The sequence below is a fragment of the Clupea harengus genome, chromosome 11, assembly GCF_900700415.2.
Source record: "Clupea harengus chromosome 11, Ch_v2.0.2, whole genome shotgun sequence".
NCBI classification, from domain to species: Eukaryota; Metazoa; Chordata; class Actinopteri; order Clupeiformes; family Clupeidae; genus Clupea; species Clupea harengus.
Genome location: NC_045162.1, coordinates 19,085,097 through 19,109,903, shown reverse-complemented (window position 1 = coordinate 19,109,903; position 24,807 = coordinate 19,085,097). Strand labels below are relative to the sequence as shown.

The 24,807-nt window shown below is 46.2% G+C and overlaps 1 protein-coding gene across 1 annotated transcript; it reads left to right on the top strand.

Moving 5' to 3' along the window:
- The first annotated feature begins 1,324 nt into the window (after positions 1-1,324).
- Positions 1,325-24,585, top strand: smarcc1a (SWI/SNF related, matrix associated, actin dependent regulator of chromatin, subfamily c, member 1a). The gene is given in 30 exon segments (XM_031575922.1): positions 1,325-1,574; positions 2,818-2,937; positions 3,178-3,263; positions 3,373-3,454; positions 3,589-3,681; positions 4,095-4,164; positions 4,682-4,751; positions 5,339-5,414; positions 5,681-5,806; positions 6,448-6,566; positions 6,851-6,978; positions 8,076-8,135; positions 8,351-8,388; positions 8,629-8,750; positions 9,036-9,107; positions 9,309-9,422; positions 10,813-10,966; positions 11,305-11,353; positions 11,356-11,385; positions 11,388-11,413; positions 11,817-11,873; positions 12,101-12,359; positions 12,642-12,803; positions 16,600-16,658; positions 17,212-17,356; positions 17,792-17,952; positions 18,400-18,534; positions 21,320-21,662; positions 22,403-22,531; positions 23,541-24,585. Coding segments are annotated over 30 exon segments (3,363 nt in total). The 5' UTR covers positions 1,325-1,388; the 3' UTR covers positions 23,633-24,585.
- The last annotated feature ends 222 nt before the right edge of the window (positions 24,586-24,807 follow it).

The window sequence follows — 24,807 nt, the reverse complement described above, 5'->3', positions numbered from 1 at the left end:
CACCATTAAAGGGCATATTCTCTTCATCAAATAGCTACATTTGTTTTTGTGAAATTAAACATTTTTCTTGCTGCTTTAAAATATAATAAACCAATTCCACACCGGACCCAGACGCAATCAAATATGGACCGAAGCCAAAATCAACATTATAATTGAATCATGATCCAAGCAAGTTTTCATTGGTGCGTGATTTCGCGCTATATATTGTTTTCCTACTCTATGTGGTTTCTATCTTCCGTGTCCAATCCAGAGGTCCAATCAGGAGCTGTAATAACATCACTATGACAACTCCCTCACTCGATGTTGGCCGGGAGCTCTGTCGGTCACGCAGGTTGTGTGTGTCAATGGCAACAACGCGGGCAGATAGATTTGTGAACGGTATCTTTTTCTCAGCAAACGAAAATCATGGCATGCTTAAAACCCGACAAAAAACGAAAAGTTGATTCCAAAAATCGCGAATTTAAGACAGAGTGGACTGACAAGTATGCATTTGTGCTGCCTGTGGGGAGCACAAAACCGATGTGTTTAATCTGCAACGAGACGGTTGCCCTTGTCAAAAGTGGTAACGTGAAACGTCACTATGAAACAAAGCATGCACACTTCGAACAAAAATACCCGCAGAACTCTGAGGTAAGGGGCAGAAAAAGAAACCATCCGCAATACCAAGCAACATGCAGTGTAATAGTTAGATCAGCCACACAACAAGAGCGTGCATACCTCAACATACTGTTGTGAGTCTGCCTTTTCAACGATGAATATGGTGAAAAACAAATACAGGAGCACACTCACTAATGAACACTTACATCAGTGCCTCCGCCTGGCCTTCACACCTTTTATGCCCAAGTTTAAACCACAAAAAAAGTGTCACCTTTCACACAAATAAGGCCAGACCACATCATCTTGTCTGCATAGTTTGAACGTTTTTGTTGGAGTTATGTTTTTGGATTTTGACCGCCACTGTTCCGGACCCTGGACTGATTGGAAATTTGGCGAGTGGACCTTTTGGGTTTCTAATTGAGAACCCCTGGTATAGACAGTATAGCAAAAGAGGCATAAGTGGGGTGGGAACAAACCCATACCCCTTGGCCCCCTGCTACTGTCCCCCCAGACGTAATGTGAATGCAGACATAAGTTGCATGGTGTTAAAAGGGAAAATATAACTTTACAGTGGGGGAATTCAGTGAAACTCCGTTACACAGGCTAAGCATAAACATAATAATTCGTATGCCGATCATTACAAACCTGTATAGATCACGTCCTTGTACAACGTATCGCGAGATTGTTTCTGAGCACAGTCCGCCTTACCCAAATCCGCGGCTGCGCAGTTTCATTTTTAAACTTGTGTGGTGTGTGTCGCGGTGGACGAGAGTGGCACCAAACAAGAAACAATGGCGACAGCGGCGACTGCAGCGGGAGGAACTGGTTCAGGAGGACCAGCAACCGGTCAAAGTGGCTCAGGAACCTCGGTCGGGAGGAAGAAAGATGGAGGGCCTTCTTCAAAATATTGGGAGAATTCAGAAACTATTAATCAATTGGAGAGTGTGCGCCAGTGGATCGGGAAGCACTACAAAAAGGTTGGCCATCCTTTGGTGCTAGCTAGAATGCTAGCTTGTTTAACCTCCATTGATCGAAAGGCCCGCGCCTGCTACCATCACACAATAGAAATTTGTGTTCAGTTAATGTTAGCAACTTTGTTATGAAAGTTTTGTGCTTAAGCGAAGTGGTTTGCTTTTGCACAGTAATTGACATGAAGCATTGGAAGCTTGGTAGGTTACTCTTGCTAATTGCCAAAGTATATGCCAGACATGCTATCTAGTAATATTTATCAGCTAGCTTGCAAGCTAATGTTTTGATAACGTTACTTGCTTAGCTAGCAGGCTAGCTGCAAACTTCAGCTAACGGTTGTGCAGCGTTCTGGCGGGTTGCAGAAAGAAAGGGGAAATCGGTGTTCGACTGAAAGCCTACTCGCTCACTTAGACTATAACGGTGTGGCGGTTACTGTAGTGCAGTTTGTTCCTTTACATAGCTTATAATTGTTTAGAAGATAACCTAAATGTGGTTGAGAGAATGAGAAGCATGCATTGCTAGCTGTCTTAGCCGACGAGCTAGCACTGGGTAGCAAGCTAAAGAATAACGTTAGATTGTGGAGACAAGTCCCTTTCATATTGTCCTCCTGCAGCGTTATGGAGCTAAATCGGTTGCGTTAGTTAATCCACATAATTCATACGGATACTAATTGCATGGCGGTTATAGGACCAGAGAAACCAAATAATGTTTGAAAAATGTTTAGTTGTATACATGACCCTGTTCCGTTAGCACACCGCTAGCTAACGTCTTGCAGATCATGGGACTGAATAATAGGAACTATTGTAGAACGCTAGCTCTGGTCTGCGTCTTTACTACCAGCCCAGTCACTCTGTGCTTTCATTCATCGGAGAGATACAAGTTGGGTTAACGATTGTAGAATGTTGTCCATGGGACGTGATCTCTGGTGACAGGTAGTTATGGCTATATCCGTATCTATTAAGACGTTCAAACAAAGGCAACTAGTATCAAGTCTGTCCATCCACGTTAGAAGACCAGTCCCCATACATTTGTTATAGTGCTTTTCTAACGATGGTGGGAGAACCTTCCCCAACGGCTCTGTTACTTTAAAATGCTAATCTCGTAAAATGCTGACCCATCATTGGTGTAGAATCATTTAACTAGTGATTCATTAAGTTTGACTATTAGACGATATTGGTTAGCAAACTGTGTTTTTCAGTTAATCACCAGTTATGATGTTTTTTCCTATGTCCTCTCAACTCTGGTGTGTAGTATGTCCAGACTGACAACCCTTCTAGCAAGTCCCTGGCTGGGCTGGTCATACAGCTGTTGCAGTTCCAGGAGGATGCCTTTGGCCGAAGAGTGAACAACCCAGCCCTCACCAAACTGCCCGTGAGCCCCTCTTCTTTCTCAGCATTTTAACAGTTTTTTGCAACTTTTTGAAAACTTGCTGTAAAACCTGGTAAGCTTTGTACTCAATGCGCGTTTATCAGTTGACATGGCAATGCCAACAGCCTGCAGCACACAAAAAAATCGCTTGTGTGTGTATATGATGCATCTCTTCACATAAAGCAAAGGGATTGTTGTTTATGCACTACTCAACCGTGGTTTGTTTTTCTGTTGTCCATTCAGGCAAAAATCTTCCTTGAATTCAAGGCAGGGGGTGCCCTGTGTCACATCCTGGGGTCTGCCTACAAATACAAGAGCGAACAGGGATGGTGAGTCAGGGCGAATTTGGGAGAAAAGAGGGATGCAGATGTTGATTTTGAAGTGTGCCCTAAAACTAGTTTTCTACTTTTAACCATGCTGCTCTGTGCCCGACTATAGGCGAAGGTTTGACCTCCAGAACCCTTCCAGAATGGACAGGAATGTAGAGCTGTTCATGAATGTCGAGAAGACCCTTGTCCAGGTAATGATGAACACACATTGTGGTCTTGGTGTTTTCATTTGAGGATTGGTTTTGCTTGCTGGACCGAGGGCAGTGAAATGTCCCTTCATCAAGAGAGAAGGATTTCTAGCAATAAAATGTCATTTTGCTTTCAGAATAACTGCCTGACCCGCCCAATTGTGTATCTTTCGTCTGACCTGGAGCAAAAACAAGCCAGCAAACTGAAGGACATCATTAAAAGACATCAGGTATAAGCAACTACTAAGCCATTATGAACATCCCTGTGCTGCATGTTTGCACTATTTTAGATAATGTAGTTGTCTCTTCAGGTTAAACATTAGACATTTAGTCTGCCGTAGAAGCTGACACACTGTGTGTTTACAGTTGAGACATTGTGTATTTTGTTCCCAGCTATGGTGAGGAACAATAGTGAAATGTATGATTTTATTCAGCCATGTCTTTTTAATCGAGCATCTTGGGTGTGATCCTCCTGTGTCATGTGCTGTCACTAGCTTTTGTTGAGAGTCTCATTTACTTGTTAGTTCACTGTAATGGAAGTAGTTGTTATCTAAGTGATTTGAATGACCTGCACCCATACCTTCTTATTAGTTTCTGTTGTTGTTTTGGTTATTTACTTGCTCTGTTTTTTTCTTTTTTTTAGGGAACCATCACTGAGGAGAAGTCCAAAGCCACCCACATCATCCACCCGTCCCCATCACAGCAAGAGGAAGGTGGGCCTTTCATGTGAATATATGAAACGATCAACAAAGCTAGGGGTGCAACGGTTGCGGTTCTCTGCTCTACATTAACGTGACAGGCTAGCGTTAACCTTGAATACAATCCCAAAATTCGAAGCTTGTGTTCATTGAAAAACTTTCAACCAATGCCATTGTTTGGCCACTTTGTTACCTTTCTGTTAATTGGTTAATCATTTAAAAAAGCACACCCTGATCAAGCTCTTAACTTGAAGACGTCGAGGGACATGCTATTCAGGCTGAAACATCCAGACCCTAAGCATAATGCAATTTCTGCGGTGTACCCATCTCATTTTGATATCTTATTGAGGTTTCATCTGAGGACATGAAATCCACACCACATGTTGAATGAATGTTTTCCTGACATTGCACAAAGTCTGGCTCTGTAGTTCCTAGAATAGGTTGCTTTATGCAACTGCTTGTATCCATCATCATGGCTAGTGTGGAGATAGGAGTATGTAACGTGTATGCGTGTGTGTAAAATGTCTTTCAGATGAGTGGCTGCGTCCTGTTATGCGCAAGGACAAGCAGGTGCTCATACATTGGGGCTTCTACCCGGACAGGTGAGATTTGTTAACAGCAGTTCAGGGGTTTCCTTACTTGATGCTGGGATAGTTGCTAATAGACTTGCGTCTTGGGGATTTTGCCTCAGGTTTGGTCATGTTTGTTGTCTGTAGTGCTATATGCATACAGAAAATTGAAGTGAACCTGTCAGATAAGGGCCTCTACAGTCTGCACGTGTTTGGTGGTTCGGTTTAGGTCACACAAATAAATTCCCTACACAGAGATAAACGCTTAAGAAAATGCTTTTCGTCATAACGGGAAAACGGGTCCTGCTCATGCATAGCTCAACATGACGTGTATGGATGCCTTCTAGGTGCACTTTGATTCTGTGTCTTATGTATGATGTGAATCAAATCAACATAAAAGTATGTTATCTACAGCACTGAAACATTTTCTTCATTGTGCTAATTTGCCTACAATTGGGAGAGGTTAATTTTTTTCTCTTCCTTGTTTCTCTTTATTGAGTAAGGCTGTATAAGGGAAGTTTTGATAAAGTGTGACCGCAAGAACTGAGACTTAGGAAAATGCCACTCTCTGTTTGAAACTCTCTGCGCTGAAATTAATCCTTATGGTTTGTGTGCCGCAGCTATGACACCTGGGTGTCTACCAGTGATGTGGAAGCAGACGTGGAGGACCCACCCAGCTCTGAAAAGCCCTGGAAGGTGAGGAGGAAGTGTGTGTTAATCACTGTAAGACTCAACACTTGCGGTGTGTTCGAAACGGGCTAAAATGCTGTCTAACTGGACAGCAGGGCATCAAGTGTCGTCCGAAAACGGTTGTACTGTCTTTTCCTGTTCAGTAAGATAACTTCAAATCTTTCCTGTGACAGTCGTTTTTGAAGGCAGCATCGATGCTGCCTCTCCCCAGATGCCCTGTTTCACCCCCATAACCTCTCTCTCCTTCCCTCCCTTTCTCTGCACCTACCCAGGTGCATGCCAAATGGGTCCTGGACATGGACGCATTCAACGAGTGGATGAACGAGGAAGACTATGAGGTGGATGAGAACAAGAAGCCTGTGAATTTCCGCCAGCGCATCTTCCCTCGCGAGGAGGAGGTAGGAACAAAATGCAGCTGTGTAGTGGTGTGTGTTTGTGTGTGTGTTTTCTTTTTCCTACCCTTTCAATAGGAACTGCTCAGTCAGCCAACTACTCAGTGCTTTCTGCTGAAAGGCGCACTTTTTGGCTTGACTTAACGCTGTGTATGCTTGTGAGCTCACGTGCATCTGAGAGAGGGTGTATGTGTTTGTAAGCGTACATGCATCCGAGTGAGGGTGAGCGTGTATGTGTATGTGTATGTGTATGTGTGTGAGAGAGAGAGAGAGAGAGAGAGAGAGAGAGAGAGAGAGAGAGAGAGAGAGAGAGAGAGAGAGAGAGAGAGAGAGAGAGAGAGAGAGAGAGAGAGAGAGAGAGAGAGAGAGAGAGAGAGAGAGAGAGAGAGAGAGAGAGAGAGAGAGAGAGACAGTCTCAAGCTGTGGTGTAGTTGTTTTTGCAGTCATCTTTTTTCACCCATCCTTTCAAGCTCCTCTTTTCTTCCACCCCCTCCGCCACCTTGCATCCTCCTCTCCTCCCCTCATCCTTCCACCCGTTGGCCCGCCCTCCCCTCCCTCTCCTTGCCTCCCTGCCAAGCGTAGGAGCCGTTCCATCCTCTCATTCTCTCGCTCTTTCTCTCATCCTTCACCCCCACGCTTCTGATCAGTCTTCCCGTACACCCGATCGCAAGGACCGCAAGTCCATGGCCGGAGGCAAGAAGAGAAGGCGCTCCCCGTCCCCACCCAGCACCCCTGTCGAATCCCGCAAGAAAGGCGGAAAGAAGGGGTGAGAGTCAGCACCCCTCTGCTTAACACCTCAAAACACACCATAGCAGAATCTAATGATGGAGTGTTCACCTCAACGCACATCACAGCAGTATCTAATGATGGGGTGTTTATTTGTGGGCCTCAGTTGAGCAGTTTGAGTGGAGGTCTTGACATTAAAGCGTGTTATTGTTGCTTGTGGGTTATTGTTTGTTATTGTACACATTTGTTATGTATGCATCCGTGTTGAGTTTAGGCTGGTTGTAAGGTGTCCGTCTCTGAATTGTGCTTGTCTACCTCTAAAAGGAACCCGGGACTGCACTGGAAGCGCCGTGGGCATCGCGATGATGACGAGCAGGACGACGACCTTACCAAGGACATGGAGGATCCGTCGCCCGTGCCTGGAATGGAGGAGATCTCACTGCCCAAGAGCGGTCAGTAGCAGTCAGCCCTGCCCTCACACCAGCCTCCCACCCAGCTTGTTCAAACTGGCTATGCCAGCTCAGCCGCAGTGGTGATGTAAAGAGTCAGCTAGTGGTGGACACCAGCAGTAGGCAGAGATTTGGTGCTAATCAGGATTCAAAATTCTGTTGTAGTCACATTGAGATTGTCAAGATTTGACAATCTAATCTAATCTAAAAGATTTAGTTTTAGTTGTGACGAGTGCTGTCAACCGATTTAAAGTAAATAAATAATAATCACACAATTTGCTGTGATTTAATTGCGTAATTAATATTTTTCATGTGTGTAGTACGTAAAATGGGAAGGAACTTTTATTTTAAAATAGGAATTGAGATGAAGATGCAGAGAAGATGACAGATCAGCAGGACGGTAGTTAGAGCGTTGGGTTAGTTGTAAGTTTAAGTGCATTCCACAAAGGTCTTTTTTTTTTTTTGCACGTTAAATATTTCAAATTAATCAAAAAATGTTTTGCACGTTAAATATTTCAAATTAATCAAAACATGTTCATTTTGACAGCACTAGTTTGACCTTTACAGGCTCCTGCAGGGCAGGAACATTTTGGTCATAGTTTAGCAACTCAAGCTCTGACTCTAAAAAACCCATTTGGTGTGTGTATGCATTCCATGGTCCATGGTTTATCAGCTAGGTTTTATACTTGAAAATTTCACTGGTCAACTGCCAATTATACTATGTTTGTAGGAAGAAAAGAAAAAACTCCCTTCAGAAAAGATCTGTAATTTCAGGACCTCGGTTTATTTTTAGAAATCCACCAACAAGACAGCCAATCATCAGCTTGTTGGCTTGAGAAATACATGTCCTCAGTGTACTATAGTCTTCTATTTAGAAGTGTTCATCCAAAAGTAGCTGCTTTGAACGTCCCTTTGGTGCTGTCCCATATTACTCAGACAGACATTTCGTTTCTCCGAGTAATCAACGGACTGTTGCTTTCTGAAGGGTTGGCAGGGGCCTATGTTGATGCATGTGAAATAATTGCTTGTTCCATATCCTGTCCTTTGCTGGCCTCCTCTCTCTCGCGCACCTGTGCACTACTCTGGATTGGTCTTTGCAGTCAACCAGAAGAAGGACAATGAAAGTACTCCTGTGAAGGGAGGAACTGTGGCTGATTTGGGTAGGTTGTGTTGTGTCTGTCTGTCTGTCTCTTTGTGTGTGTGTGTGTGTGTGTGTGTGTGTGTGTGTGTGTGTGTGCGCATTTATGAGGAGTGATCTGTAATTTCCTTTTTCTGCCTCTGGCATCATTTGTAAAATAAGCCACTGATGTGAATGCATTAATACCGTATTAATGCATCTTTCAAAATCTCCTTCATTTTTGTCAATAACTTTCAGATGAGCAAGAGGATGGTTCTGTGGTTTCTGGTGGCAAGGTAAAAAGCAGCATCACATTTCTAACTGTCCACAGGTGATCTCATTAAGTGTATTTATAAATGAGCATAGCTGTCACAAGACAACATGCATGGACTACATCCCCCCTGGATGCAGGAATGTTCGGCGTAGTGGGCTTGTGTTGGTGAAACAGTGATGCGTGGGAAGAGTTGGGTACTTTGTGAGCTATTGTCTGGGAGGATGATTCCCTGATGAGCTAAGGAGCCCACCTCTCCTCACAGGATGATGATGAGCAAAGCAAGGCTGAGGTGAACCGCCTGGTGGACTCTGGCGAGGACAACGTGACCGAGCAGACCCACCACATCATCATCCCCAGCTACGCTGCCTGGTTTGACTACAACTGGTGAGGGACTGTGTGTGTCTGTCTGTCTGTGTGTCTCGTAGCTGAACTATGTAGAAGGAAGTCTTAGTTACCCTGTCTATATTCAGTTCCTGAGAAGGGAGTAAGTGTGAAAACAGGTTCCATGTGACATTTCGCACATGATATGCCGAATAATATATAGATTGTACAAGATATACATTAGATATAACAAGGTAACGATACATTACATTATCTGTGACCTGGAGTGTGGTGTCGTGCAGAGCAGGGGTGGTTTTGTCCTAACTGTTCCATGTCTTGTCTCCACAGCATCCATGAGATTGAGCGCAGGGCTCTGCCAGAGTTCTTCAACGGCAAAAACAGATCCAAAACTCCAGAGATGTGAGTCCCCAATGCCATGGTCTCTCTCTCACACACACACACACCACACTCACACACACGAACACAATAAGGTTTCTACTACTCACACATCTGTGATGCAAAACGTGTTCATTTTGTTAGTGTGAAGCTTCCCTAACAGGTCCACCCTCAGTTACGAGACTTGAGTTTAACCTCCATTGTGGTTCTGCCTTTTTCCTTCAGATACCTGGCGTACCGTAACTTCATGATTGACACTTACCGCCTGAACCCGCAGGAGTACCTCACCTCCACCTCCTGCCGTCGCAACCTCACAGGAGACGTGTGTGCGGTCATGAGGTGAGATCATCCTCCCTCTGGTGGTGCTAGAGTATTGGACGGGCATGTCAACCCTGTGGTCTGAGATTATGGAGCCTGAAACCACAGGGAAGTAGTGTTGAGGATAGAAGGGGTAAACATTTCTCTCTTAAATGGACTACACAGCTTTTTATTCGCTGGCAGTAAAGTGCTGGTCACAGCATACATATTGCAAATCTGTCTGCGGCGAGGATCACTGTCTTTGGCAGGGGGTTTCCCAGTCTATTATTCCACATGCTGTACAACGGTGATGTTTGGAAAAGACACCAGCTAACTTTGTTTAGCCAACTAAGGCTACTTTAGAAAAAATGTAAACCTGCCTGATATCCTCGCCAGTAGTTGGCGATTACTCGTGGTTCAATTCGCGCTACACGACTCTTTCACAAGAATGTACTGCGATTTTTTTCAAACTATCTGAAATGTCCTCCACACAATAACAAAGTGTCTTGAAACAACATTTTTCTGTTGCGTTTCACGATCACACAACAGAATTTTGAGAGCACATTTGTTTCCGTATGGAAACACAAAAACGACTGAAAAAGCTGTCACTTTTTAAAATACCATTTTTTGCATAACCTATGCTGCAAGTTATAGCCTACAACTAAACAGGATCACTATCAAAGGGCTATTAAGGGCTTGAAAAATATGCGTTTTAAAACCTGAAACGCTGTTGTCGTGTGGAAGGTTTTCACAAAAACTCAGTTTTCACCATTGTCGTGTGAACGCCATCTGAGACTAGCACTCTAAGACTACATGACTTCAGTCTTCGAAGGTAATGGCTCCTGAGGATCCTTGGGAGAACTCTGAAAAAGAAATGTGCCACCACTAAGAATCTGTCCAGAGCCCAACAAATACCAAGTGGTGATGTTTCAGTGCAAATTAAACATGCATGACTTCTGCTGCAGAAACATCAGTAGTTTAAGGTCTGTCTGTCTGTCTGTCCCCTCCTTATCAGAGGAGAGATCTCTCCTGCCTCATGTTAGTATGTGTGAGCTCACAGGTGTGTTGGCTCCTCTGCCAGTGGATAAAGACGTGTGGAGTCTCATCCCTTGCCTCAGTGCTTGTGGTCAGGAAACCATGTGAGGTGGAGCTGTGGTGTCCTGATGCAGTGTTGCACCAGTGTAACCTAGGCCAGGGATTCAGATCCCAGCCAGATATGTACAGAGGAGTAAAAGCACTCTTTAGATGTAGTGGCTTTCTTAGTCCGGTCCGTAGACATGGTTGTGTGTGAGCATGCCAAAATGCAGAGGGGTTGCTTAAAAGCATCAGCTAATGCAAACCTGATGAGTGATCTGTATATCTGATTGGTCTGGAGCATCAGCTGAGCATAAACATGGTGAGTCAACTCTCGTGTCTTATTGGTTGATTTCAGGGTCCATGCCTTCCTGGAGCAGTGGGGACTGATCAACTACCAAGTGGACGCAGAGAGCCGGCCACTGCCATGGGCCCACCCCCGACCCCCCCACTTCAACGTGCTGGCTGACACCCCCTCAGGCCTGGTGCCTCTGCACCACCGCCCCCAACAGGTGAGTGCTGGAAATGCAAGCCGTTATAGAGCGTAATGTGTGCACTCATCAGAGTCAAAGTATTCAGTGTTGGCGTGTTTACTTATTGGTTTAGATTACTTACCTTCCCAGAACACTTTTCTCTTCTAAGTGTGTGTGTTTGTTTGTAACTAGCAGTTGCATGTTCCATTGAATGTTAATTTGTTTAATTAAAAGCTTGCCTTGATACTTGTAAGTCCTTGAATCACAGATCCTGTGTGTGTGTGTGTGGTGTGTGTGTGTGTGTGTGTGTGTGTGTGTGTGTGTGTGTGTGTGTGTGTGTGTGTGTGTGTGGTGTGTGTGTGTGTGTTTTTTTGTAGGTGCCGTCTGCCCAGCAGATGATGAGCTTCCCAGATAAGCCTAAAGACAAGGCATTGACCTGCAGAATTTCGGCCTCCGGACAACATGTATTCCAAGAAGAACACCAAGGTCAGAGGCCATAATTTGGGTTTCAGCCATTGTAGAAATGTCATTTTTTGTCATTGGCAAATCTGGTAACTATAATTAAGAGTAAAAGTAAACATTATTCTAAGAAAGTGCTAATAAACTGCATATAAGCATTCCAGTGTACACAAAAGCGTCGCACAGGCGTCTCCACCATAGACTAGTTTCTGCAGTAGTGAACACACCTCTCACCTCCCAGTGCTTAATCACGGTGTCTGAGAGGAATGTGTCCACATTGTGTTAATCTATAGGAAAGGTGTTTTTTCTTTTTCCCTTAGGTCTATAGTTTTCTCTGCCTCTTCCTGACAATGTTTTCCTCTACCCTGAGGTTTAATAATGACTGATTGATTTTATTGATTTGTGATTGATTTTTTCCCCCACCTTGTAGCCAAGCAAGGCGGCTGGCAGGGAGTGGACTGAACAGGAGACTCTGCTCCTGTTGGAGGTGAGTGTTCATGGTTCTGTAACACAACTAAATTTAAATCAGACGCGCGCGAGCGACATGGCAGACATGTTTACCACAAAGGAGAAGATTTTCACTTTTGAGTTTGTCTTCTGTGATCTCTCTTACAACTTTTTCTTCTCTTTTTTTCATTCTCCCTTCTCTTCACCTCTCTCTCTCTCTCCACCCCTCTCTCTATGTCCCTTCTATCCCCCCCCCCCTCCTCTTAGGCTCTGGAGATGTACAAGGATGACTGGAACAAGGTGTCGGAGCACATCGGCAGCCGCACACAAGACGAGTGCATCCTGCACTTCCTGCGTCTGCCCATCGAGGACCCGTTCCTGGAGAGCACCGAGGCCACGATGGGGCCCCTGGCCTACCAGCCCGTGCCCTTCAGCCAGTCCGGAAACCCCGTAATGAGCACCGTCGCTTTCCTGGCCTCTGTGGTAGACCCTCGCGTGGCGGCTGCCGCAGCCAAAGCAGCCCTGGGTAAGAGAGAGGAAGAGAGAGAGAGAGAGTGTGTGTGTACCAGGGGTGTTTGAGTTGAGTTTTCTTCACGTTGATTTCTACACAAAATATGCCTATATCCCAGACCTTTCTCTTATTTTCTCCCTAGGTTACACAATTTAGTACCACTTTGGCTTTAACTTGTATGTTTCTCTTCTCTGTTCCCCTTTTTCTTACCTTTCTCCCTCTGCCCTCCTTTATCTCTCCATCCCTCTCCCTTGCTCTTGCTCTCTCCATGTGTCTCTCCTCCATGTCTCCCTGCAGAGGAGTTTTCTCGTGTGCGTGAGGAGGTGCCTGCTGAGCTGGTGGAGGCCCATGTGAAGAAGGTGCAGGAGGCTGCCCGTAACACAGGCAAGGTGGACCCCTCCTTCGGCCTGGAGAGCAGTGGCATCGCTGGTACTGCCCCCGAGGAGCCAGAGAAGCCAGGTACACACACGTGCACACATTTAGTGGTTTCAAAACACACATGCACACCCATACAGTCTACTTGAATTGCAGTTCAACTATGTACAGTTAAGTTCAGCCATGCAACTTGCTTTATGTAAATTACTAGCAAAAAGGCAAACATCTTTGAAACATCCAGATCAAATACAATACAAACAAATCACAGGGATTAAAGTATTCCGGCACCGTGCCGGATTTCCGGCGTGCGGCGTTTGGCTGCGAAAAAAAATCTTATATTAAAAAAAAAAAAAAAAACACGTCTCGATATCATCACCATCACTTTCGAGTTTATGAGTTCGTCTGCCAATGAAATGAAAGGAGCACAACTCTCCCGCTCTCAAAATAACATTATTAGCCAATCAGAAGTAGATTGGGGCGGGTCTTGGGAAAATGTGCTTCAGACTTTTCTCTACAGCTCTGCCTAGCGTAGCTGCCGAGTAGAGAGACATCACACCAAAGGAGAGTAGGATGGAAAGTAAGTTCATGAAAATAAATGGCGCTGGGCATGGATAGAAGAGATGGGAAGGGAAGGACAGTAAGCCTTTTGGTAGCTGGTGTAAGAAGTTAAGAGAAGCAGGTGCTTGCTTCTGTACTTTGTGCTCGAGAAAGCTAATATATGCAACTAGCTCTCCAACACACAACGCCTTTACCGGGAGCAACATCCTCAGCTGATGTACCGGCATCAATAACTGACCGTGTGTGTGACGTGTGTTTCTGTGTGTTAACTGTCAATATCCAATCAGCATGCCGCTATTTTAACACACACGGCATAACACCAGAGTTTAAAAGACGTATTTCGGAAGAGCTAAAAAAAAAAAAACGGCATGTTTTCCTTAAATGTCGACGAAGCCACAAACAAGTACATGGACAAAGTCCTGTTTTGTATTTATTTCCCAACATTAGTTACCAGTTCTTGTAACATTTTAATGTTTTGTTTGTTATTTATTTTATTGATATATTTTCTATTCATTTCCTAGTATTTAATTTACGATTTATTTCTTTTGATCAAAGTAATTATGGAAATGTTGGCAATATAAAACTACATTATTATCTACAGTTCACTGTTGCAACAGTTTTAAAAAGTAAATCGCTGTCCTTTTTCATATATCCTCAATTAATGGTTACAAATCAAATCTTCTTCCACTGACATACCTTTATAACATGTCACCTTCTGATTGTAGGTCATCTTGTAACCTTTCAAGGACAAAGCTTAGCAGCTAAACTTGATATCAAAAGAAATCGTAAATGCTACATGTGTTAGTACCATATTGTAGTGAGGTGGAGTACTATTGCTGACCTTTCTTGGGATTGCAGTTTTCAAAAGTCTCACCATAATCTGCAATCATTCATTTCTAAATGTCTGTTTGTTTGTTTTTTTTGCAAATGTGTCCATGCCACGGGACAATACCCCCGCTCCCACACACACAAAAAAGTTCAGGCTCAGGATTTTTTTTTGCTTTAACCCCTGAAAATCACTCCAAACGCTTCACCCAGTGCAAATGAAGCAGTAGCATTCTGATATTCAACTTCTGCAGTGCCCCTGTTGTCCAGCAGAGGGCAGCAGCTGTGCAGTGATTATCTGAGCCCCAGTCGAAGATAGAGATGCAGTCAGGGGTGGAGGCTGCAGTCGCCGCCTCAGCCTGTCTGCTGGTTTGCAGGTCTGCTAACTGCCCCATCCCTAAAGCATGTGTAGGTCCCATGTGCATTTAACTGTGCCTGAAGAGGGAACAGCTTTTCTCCTAATATTGACCTGGGTTGTTTTTTGTTAGTATTCATTTTATTTCAGTGTATATATTAAGTGGAAAAGAGACTCTCTGGGCAGATAGGTCGTTTTTGTTGGAAGCACCCGCTGTTCATACCAAAACTCATCTCCTGACGAACCTCTTGAAGCAGCATTGCTCTCCACGCTACTGCATCATTCTGAGCGTCTCACTGGGTTGATGAGCGTCTGTCTGACTGATGGAGAGGAGCGTGACTGACAGCTGATGTTGATGTGAATATGACGCCGCTGGTGTGCAGACGGTATGTGCAACGGCATTGTTGCAGCTGCACATCCACATCCAACATCATGGATGCTGTGGCTCATGGAGGATCTGCTCGGAGAGGGGCAGCCGAGAGGCGTGTGTGTGTGGCTGGCTGCCGTGGCAACGCACAGATTAGTGAAGCAGCAGCAGATGGGGTGGGGGGGGGGGGGGGGGGGGGGGGCGCTGAAAGTGGGTCAGTCGAGTGTGAGCTCAGTGTGCCACACTGCAGGCTCAGAGTAGATGCACACTGCCACTCAATACACACACACACACACACACACACACACACACACAAAAAGCTAAAACATACTCGCTTGCTTTTGCTCAAAGCAGTTGTACACACAAACACTAAAGCTAAAAGCACACACACATCTCTGCTTATTGACAGACATACAAATAAAAATATACACACTCACACAGAGCCTCACATCAACCTCTGAACTTTCACTGCCCTGGTTCAAAGGTTAATGTAGTCAGCTGCCAAGGCTTGACATTTGTAGTCTGCTGCACACGCACACACACACACGCGCGCACACCACACACACACACACACACACACACACACACACACACACACACACACGCGCACTGCTTGGTCCCCATGCCTGTGAACATCACACCAGAGCTGGCATCATCGCCCCTTGCTGTCAGCACGCTGACATGGCATGGCCTCATGTCTCAGCAAAATTCTGTCTCACTGAAACACACACACACTCAAGCCAATAATTCCCAAAACAGTCCTCCCAGTTGCAGCCGTTAAAGAGCTTTACAGAGTAAAGGAAATATTTACTCCATTGAGTTTCCCACAGTGTATAAAGTACCATGTGTGGGTGCACATATCATTATCCTAATGATACTCTTCTTGAGAATACCAGTATCCCAGTCTTGGTACTACTGAAAAAGGTGTCTAGAGTGTGCATGAAAGTCCTTACACACCATCCCATCATAAAATCTGGAACCAGTTTGATCATTTCTGTCTAGTTTTCTGTTGAACACTGTTATCGTCCTTTTAACTTTAACAGCTACATTGAGGTTTGTTGCAGAAAAGTAGTTGTTGGAAGTCAAATACCATTTTTAACAGTACCAGACTCCAACTTCTGCACACACACACACACACACACACACACACACACACACACACACACACACGTGCACGCACTAATCTGCACCTAGCCTGTGTTCAGAACACCCTGTCCTCCCCTCCTGTAATGTCCAGCGTTGATCCGTGCGGAGCAGGCGTATTAAATATGGGTCCGCTTTGTGCTGGGTCACTTCCCTCCGCCGCTTGCCGGCCAGCCTCTCCTCCTCTAGTTTATCACCGCAAGGCCAGTCCTTGTTACCCACCTCGTAGATCCTCCCCGGCCCTGCCGAACATGAATCAGCCTTACTTACACACACACACACACACACACACACACACACACACACACACAACGCCCATTCTCCGGTGGTGTCCTCCAGTGCTTGTTCAGACTGCCTCTCTGTCAGGGCTGCCGAGGTGGGGAAAGCCTATTGACTGACCGCTAAGTAGACTGGCCCCGCGGGTGTGTTTCTGCCCGTTCTGTGTTTTAGTGTCGGGTTAATGCTCACAGCACTTTGGTGAAACAGTGAAAACAGCATTAGCCTACACCAACACCCCCACTCCATTAGTTTCCACCACTTTCCTCTTCCTGCGTTCTGTTAATGTTTCTCATTGAGTGGGCTTTTTTTTCTCCTTTTTTCTCTGACGGCAGCTCTGTTGCCTTGTGTTGCAGATGTCAGTGAGTCAGAGAAAATGGACACAGACTCCTCAGACTCCCAGCAGCCCGACAAGGTGAGTGCCAGCGGTCACTGTAGAGGTCACATTCTGCTTAGGGGTCACACTCTAGTGTGCCTCTGTTTGGTTTCTGAAGTCACCTCTCCCACTATGTGTAGTTATCTACCTGCCCCCATCATTCCTCTTTAGTGTTCCACTGTCATTAAGTGTTCAAGGACAGATGGTTTGGAAAATAGTACAGAGTAAATTAGCCTGAATTGTCAAAGTCCTCCTGTCTAAGTTATACATCTTTATTTTCCCTCCAGGTTGCTTGGCAATATCTTAGTTTAGGAGAAAGAGCACACTGCCACTGATTGCTAAGCCACGTGTCACTACTAATGACCACTCCTCATCTGAAACCCAGTGGGAAAGGACAATATATGACGTTCAGCTTTGCTCATAAAATCCAGTGTAGTCCCTTTGAATAAACCCCCCCCTCCCCCCCAAACCTGATTTTTACAGGAGACAAATCAGACCTGGTCAACACATCAAAGTGTCTTAATTGCGCTCAGCCGTCTCCACCCAAGGTTTGTCTCACCTGTGTCTCACTTGTTTCTCTCTTGTCCCGCAGTCCCAGGCGGAGTCCAAGGAGGAGTCTGAGAAGCCGAGCGAGTCCACCGAGCGCCCGGTCGAGGGAGACAAGGTGAAGAGCGAGGTGACCGAGCCGGCCGAGCGAGAGGAGGAGGAGAGCGATGGAGGAGAGGAGAAGAGCAGAGGTACGGCGCGCCAGCACAGCCAAATCCGCACACACACATGGAGGAGAGCCCAGCAGGGATTAACTGCAATCAGTCCCCCAGCTCTCTGTCAGACACACAATGGGCGACTGTTTAGGCCTCGGTCTGTTCAAGGCTTCTAGAACAATTGTTCAGCCTTTGCTCTAGATGTTTCCTGATGATTTTAGAAAGGTCTGTGGTCTTTGATGACCTCCGAGTGGAACTTTGGTGTGCTTTTAGTGTTTCTCAGATCTTTCAGCTCTCCAAATGACTACTCTGAGAGTAATAGCAAGAGGAAGGGTCTGATGAGCGGCAGTAGCATGGTGCAACTGTGTCAATCAGAAACTGCCTGCATGGCTTAAACCAGCTTTTCACCTTTTTACGCCCGCACCATTACATGTGAGTGACCATATTGACTGTGATGTGGTGACTTTTCAGAGAAAGACAAGGAGGAGGCGATGGAGACCCCGGAGGAGGGGAAGGAGGTAGAGGAGGAGCAGGACGAAGCCCGGAAGAAGAAGGTGGAGCTGGACGTCGGGGAAGGAAACATCGCCACGGCCGCTGCTGCCGCCCTCGCCTCTGCTGCCACCAAGGCCAAGGTCAGCCACCCACCCACTCACTCTACTCCACTCCACCCTCCAACTGTTCTCTCCGCTCACTGTTTCTGTATCTTTCCTCTTCTGCTTCATTTCCAAGTCTCTCCTCTCAAAGCTGCCTGGTCTCTGTGCTCTCTACTCTAGTCTGTATCGTCTCCTGTCTCTTTCGTTGTGCTCTCTCTCTCTCTCTCTCCTTCACATTCTCTCTCTCGATCTCTGTCTCTCTCTCCCTCTCTCACATGACACTACAAGCTTAAAAACATGGCACATTTCCAGTCTTCCACTTGGTTCGTGATAAAGACATTACTGCAAATTAAATGTCTGAAAACTGTTTTGGGAGAAATATTAGTATTAGACAAAGTGACAGATCTAAGACGCTGACTGCTGTGCAGACGAGAGACTGGTCCCAGTCAGTGACATGACCCTGTCTGACCCCTGTGTGTCCTGTAGCACCTGGCTGCCGTTGAGGAGAGGAAGATCAAGTCTCTGGTGGCCCTACTGGTGGAGACGCAGATGAAGAAGCTGGAGATCAAGCTCAGACACTTCGAGGAGCTGGAGACCATCATGGACCGCGAGAAAGAAGCTGTGAGTGTATATAACCACACACACACACACACACACACACCTAAAGGAGATGCAGAACCCCAGAAACTCCGTCAACACAACTTTTCCTGAGAAGTTACGCTTACAATCTTATACACAACCGAGGGTGGAGGTCTTAGTAAATAATTGCAAGTCCTCTTCCCTGATCACCCTTCAACACACACACACACACACACACACACACACACACACACACACACACACACACAGGTATGAGGCTGAGATGTGTGGCGCGAATTTGCGTATTTTTAAGCCGAGACAAGTTCAGGCATGTCACCCAACCTAATCCACGCAAAGGTACTGTCTGCTCCTCCCCCTACCTCACACCATATATGGCTGTGACTCTTGAATTATGCTAGACGAATGCAAGGCTTTGTTAAGGTCTAGTTTCAAGTGAGAAGATTTTATTGATCCTCTGGCGGGGAAATTTGGGTGTTAACAGCAACAGAAAGGCAAATGAAGATCGTATAGTGATTTAACTTGTTAACTTTTAAGTGATTTAAGTGTCCAAAGTGTCTGTATATTTTAACCTGATTGCTGTCGACACGAAGAAAGCACCTGAATCACTCGGTCTTGCACATGGGGGAGATGAGCCCGTGGCTAAAGGTGCTCCAAATCTCATCATAGAGGGGATGGGAGAGGTTTCCGAAGACCCAATGCGCAGGTTGGCAACTTAGATAGGAGCCTCTGCCAACGATGTATGAATGGGTAGATGTCTGAAGCATTCATCTATAAAGGGGTTTGAATGCTGTATGACTAGAAAAGCGCTATATAAATGCAATCCATTTACCATTTAAACGGATGTAAAGCTTTGATAAGGTGTAGCTCAAAGCAAGGTTATAGAATGTTTTATTAATCCCCTGTGCTGGCTACCACAGACTGGTACAACATCTACAGTAGACTGCTACAGATGTTGAAGGACCTGAGCCTCCCAAGAAAGAACTGTCTACTCCATCCAGTTTAGTTTATTGTGTATGTGCACTTCAAGGATGGCCTCTTTCACATTGGCATATAGCAAGTCCAAGATTTTAGTCTCCTTTTTTTGCATTTCACACACTGTTTGAGTGAAGTTAGTAAGCGTTTTGGAGAAGCAGATATGGTTGGAATCCCTGTTGATTCTCCTGAAGGCACTAGGGTGCTGTGTCTGTAATCCCAAGGCGGTGGAGTGGATGACGTCAGAGGCGCACGCAGCTATCACTGACAGTGGGTGGTGTAGACAACAACGACGTGTGAGAACTCCCGAGGCAGATAGTGTAGGTTTAGTCCCACAGCCAGAAGCTCTATGTCTGGAGTACAGAGCCTTTCCTTCACCGTTACAGGCCCAGGTCACCATTTAGAGGGAACAAAGACATCTAGACCTCCCCCTTTCTGTCTTACAGCTATGTTGTCCCCCGTCTGCTCGCACTAGTGCGAAGCTGGCTGGGTCAACTGAACAGTCCAGTATGTTCATCCATGTCTCCGTGAAGCACAACAAACTGCACCCCCGACACCCACACACTTGACTGCTCATCAATGCTGTGAGTTCATCCATGTTGTTGGTCAGCAATCTCACGTGACTATCTCCTCATGACTATCGATGGAAGGCAGGGTTTTAGTCTCCTGTGCCTCTCTCGCCTTCACCGGCTCTCATCCCCCGCCCACGTCTCCGCAGTTCCTTAAACTAACTCAACTAAAACTTGGAGAAAAAAAGCACAATCTAGCGGTTTGTAAAAAAAAAAAAAAAAAAACTGTGAAAGAAGGAGCTGCTGTAACAGGCTGCCATCCGCTGTGTCATCGCCCAGTAGTAATGCATAGTCAAACAGCAGACGGGAGTGTTGCTGTTGTTGAGCCTCGTTTAAGTTCAGTATAAGGTCAGCCTCAATACTGTCTTTTTTTTTTTTTACAAAATATCACATTTTCCATTGTTTTTACCTCAGTGACCCTTATCTTTTTTACAAGTGCTGAAGCCATGTTTTGCCCAGCAAGACCACACACACACACACACACACACACACACACACACACAGGCATACATCTCACAAGGAAATTCACATTCACACACTCACATCTTAAGAAAATGATGGAGGTATTGAATGGGCGTTTGTGTGTGATGCACTTACTAACCTATGCGGCTGCAACAAATGTGCTTGAGCAGTGGAGATATGTGCCAGCCCTGTAGATAGTAACCCAGTTTACCAGCTGTAAATGGTGCATGAAGAATCGGGCTTTATATAACCCTGTGCAGTATTTAATATTCCCCACATTTTTGCCTTCTGTTCTTTTTTATAATTTTTAACCAGACTGTTCCTTCAGCCATCTGTTTATCTTACAAACGCACACACACCCGTGTTGAGACTCTGTACGATCCTCAGGGAATGATGTCCTCTTTTTAACCTTGAGTGCATTCTGGGGGCCATGATAAAGTTGTTGAGGAAATGCCTGGTGTGGTCTTGCCACTGCATGAGTTTATTTGTCTTCCTGTGTGTTCACTTCACAAGCCTTAATTTCTTGGCACATAACTATCCCTCCTGTCTGTGCCAAAGGAGACCCATTTGGGCTCTCAGTCCCCTTGAGTCCTTTTACCATAGAGCTTCAGGCTACCTGGAGCAGGGAGAAGACGCGATCATGCAGTTATCGGTATCCTCGTTAAGACGTTATCATGCCGTTATCAGTATCATCGTTAAGACGCGATCATGCAGTCCCTCACTCAGCAGCTGGTTAACATGGCAGCAATGGCAGAAACTCTGACATCTCTCTCTCTCTCTCTCTCTCTCTCTCTCTCTCTCAGCTGGAGCTTCAGCGGCAGCAGCTGTTGACAGAGCGACAGGCCTTCCACATGGAGCAGCTGAAGTACGCCGAGATGAAGGCCCGCCAGCAGATGGAGCAGCAGGCAGCCGCAGCTGCCGCTGCAGCCCAGAACGCCACTGCCGGCGCTGGAAGCCACCACAGTGGGCCTCCCCCACACGGCCCCCATGCTCCGCTGGCTACCCACGGACCCACTTCCCACGGGCCCATGCCAGGCATGCACCCTGGCCACCCTGGCAACCCTGGAGGACCTGGCCATCCGGCGGGCCCAGCAGGCTTCCCGCCCATGCACCACCAGATGGGACCACACCACCCAGCCCAGACAGGTGAGCATCGTCAAGGTGTAGGAGGAAAAGCCTGTCTGAAAAAACCCTGTGTGTGTGTGTGTGTGTGTATGAATGGGGATGTATGCCGGGGTGAGAGAGGTGTATTAAAAACATGGTGTGGCTTATTGTTGGGGTGGGTTTCAATTCAGTTGTTTTTCTAAAGTGCTAATAACAATTGAAGTTGTCTCTAGGCGTGAACCCCCCCTAGACCAAGCAGGGATGTTCAATGATGTAATGTCAGGGAGTGGTGACATACATTTAAAGGGGTATATGCATTGAGGTAAATCTGGATACCTTGTGCCAGTGCATCATTACCCTAGCAAGAGGAAGTATGGTCTTATAAGTCATGGCTGCCTGTAGTGTGTGCACATGTACAGATTTGACCTAGGCAGGGAGCAGCTCTGTTGTGGCTTTTTAACACACGCTCTATAATGAATGAGCACTCTGTCCCCAGGACCCTGTGTTTAATTCAGAAGTGTGTGTGTGTGTGTGTGTCTGTGTGTCTGTGTGTGTGTGTGTGTGTGTGTGTGTGTGTGTGTGTGTGCATGCGTGTGTGTGTGTTCATGCATGTGTCTTCCTGAAGTGGAGCACTGAGACTCATTCTCTCAAGCCTTTTGCCATATATGGACATGTTCAGCCATCAACCTTAGCTCCACCCATCATTCTAACCTTAACACCTGCTAGGCTCTCTGGCAGCATTTGTATCTGATTGGCCAATTTTGCTGTCTCCTTTTGTGCAGGACCAATGGTAGGCCCAGGCCCGCCGATGCCAGGTCGCATGATGCCTGGCCCACCCCCTGGCGGACCGCCCCCGGGCAGCATGCCCCCCATGATGGGCCCTCGACACCCAGGAGCCCCCAACGGCATGTGTAAGAGGCCACACCCATCATCATCATAAGGATGTTCTTTACAGCTGTGATGGCAGGAAAAATTTTTTCAAGGAGAATCTGTACCCCCAACTTAAATCCAGGAGCACAGTCAGAACTTAAACATATGCATTACTATTATACAATTAAACAAACCTTGAAAGGTTTAAGAATGACCGACGCAACATAGACAGGAAACATGATTTTAAAGAATATTAGGACCTTATTTATTTCCTTTATTTATTTTCATCGAATTGTAGTATTCATATTTTATCGCTTAACGTTTCGGATAATTTCTTATATTATACATTCAAAATCATATAGTGCATACAGTCTGCGGTGGGGGGGCGATGACCGGGACACAAGTAACAGTTTTTAATCCAATGCAATATACAAAGATATCGTTCAACACAGTTACAGACCTGGATAAAACCGTTTAGGTATAATTGAGCAACAGCGGAACAACCGCAATATGGCATTTGCCCCTCATCATCAGGCCGAGGGTAACAGACATGCGGGACGAAAGTAACATTCAGTGCACCTCCCAAAACGCCAGTATTTTACAACATATCATGATTGTTTCTTTACAAATGTTTTATTTTAGGTAGAATACCGCTGGGCTAAATCATGCTTCAGTGTATGTCTGCATTCGAACCCCCTGTAGTTACCAAGCGTTAATCTTGCGGTTATAGAAATATGGTGCAGTATGGATGATTTAGCCTTTTACACAGATAGAACTGTAAGCCATCGCATTTAAATCATGTTTCTGTCCTGCAAAATGTTACTTAATTGTGTTTATTTGTGAGTCAAACTGTCACACATCCAAATAGGCCATCGTGGTCTTATCTTGGAGGGGTGCACGTCCACACGCATGTATGTGTTGTAACGTGTGGCTTTTGCATTTGTTTTCTGAATGTGAGTAGTCTCACTGTTTGTGTGTGTGTCTTTAAGTATGTGAGTAAGTATGCATTCAGGTAGTTCTTTGTCCCTGACATCTCGTCTCTCCCCTCAGACCCCGGACCTCCGCCTGCACAGCATGATGGGATGCCTGCAGCCCCTGTAGGACCTCCAGCGCCTGCGCAGGCCCGTGTCGCTGAGAACTGAACACACACACACAGACCGTTTCTCGTCATTTTTAGAGCCTCTTGTTTAGAAGGCAAAAGCTGTCCCCCTCTACCCCCCTCTTGCTCACACTGAACCCTGTGGACAGGCCCCTATCTCTACTGACTGCCTTGCTGGTGGGTGGGTCCTCTCTAATGAAGCCTCTCTCTCTCTCTCTCTGGGCCTTATGCCCTCCTCACACCACACACACACACACACACACACACACACACACACACACACGCTTACTAGCTCAGGGCACATGGACAAGGGTGCCGCGTTCCTTTCCCCCTGCCTCTCCAGCTCATTAATAGCACTGGTTACTCCCTTCCCTTCCTCTCTCTTTAGTAAGGCTCTGCCTGGTGCTGGTCGTAGCGCCCCCTGCTGTCTAGTAGCCTCCCAGGGGGCCTCTGGTGCAGATGTAGCCACTGTCTGGTGGCGGGCTCCTCCTCCCTTGTAATGTGACGGACCGTATGTGTATATTGTGGTGTTCTGCATAAGCTAAGTTCACAAAGGGGGACCTGGAAGGAGTTAGTGGGGCGGAAGAGGGGGACTCCTCCTAAACTGAAGGGTTTTTCTTTCAACTTGAGGAGTACCAGGCTTACAGTTCTCTCTCTCTCTCTGTCTCTCTCTCTCTCTGTCTCTCTCTCTCTGCCCCCCCTTCCCTGTGTGTCCCCCTGCAACTCAGAATTACACTGTAGCTGACGAGCGTCCGCCCCAACTGTGGCACCTCTGCTCTATGCCCCTGGGCATCTGGCTCAGTTTTCCCATTCAGTGCCCGCTGAAGTAGAGCTTTCAGTGTGTGTTAGACTAGCGCGTACCGTGCGTGTGGTGGTGTTACTGTAAATGGGGAAGTCAAGTTATTTGCGTCTGTGACCAAACATAAATGCACACACACAGAGGGTCACCTGTCCTCTCTCTCTCTCTCTCTCTCTCTCTCTCTCTCTCTCTCTCTCTCACTCTCTCTTACACACACACACACACACACACACACACACACACACACTGAGAAGATCATCTTTGCTCTCAGCTCCCCTGACCTGCTGTGTATCTGGGAATCTACCTCTCCAGGATGTTGCTCTGGCATGTTCACTGCAATAGTGAAAAGCGCATGAACCTGCCCTGCCGTCACTTTTTGTGTGTGTGTGTGTGTTTGTGCGTCTGCGTGTGTGTGAGAG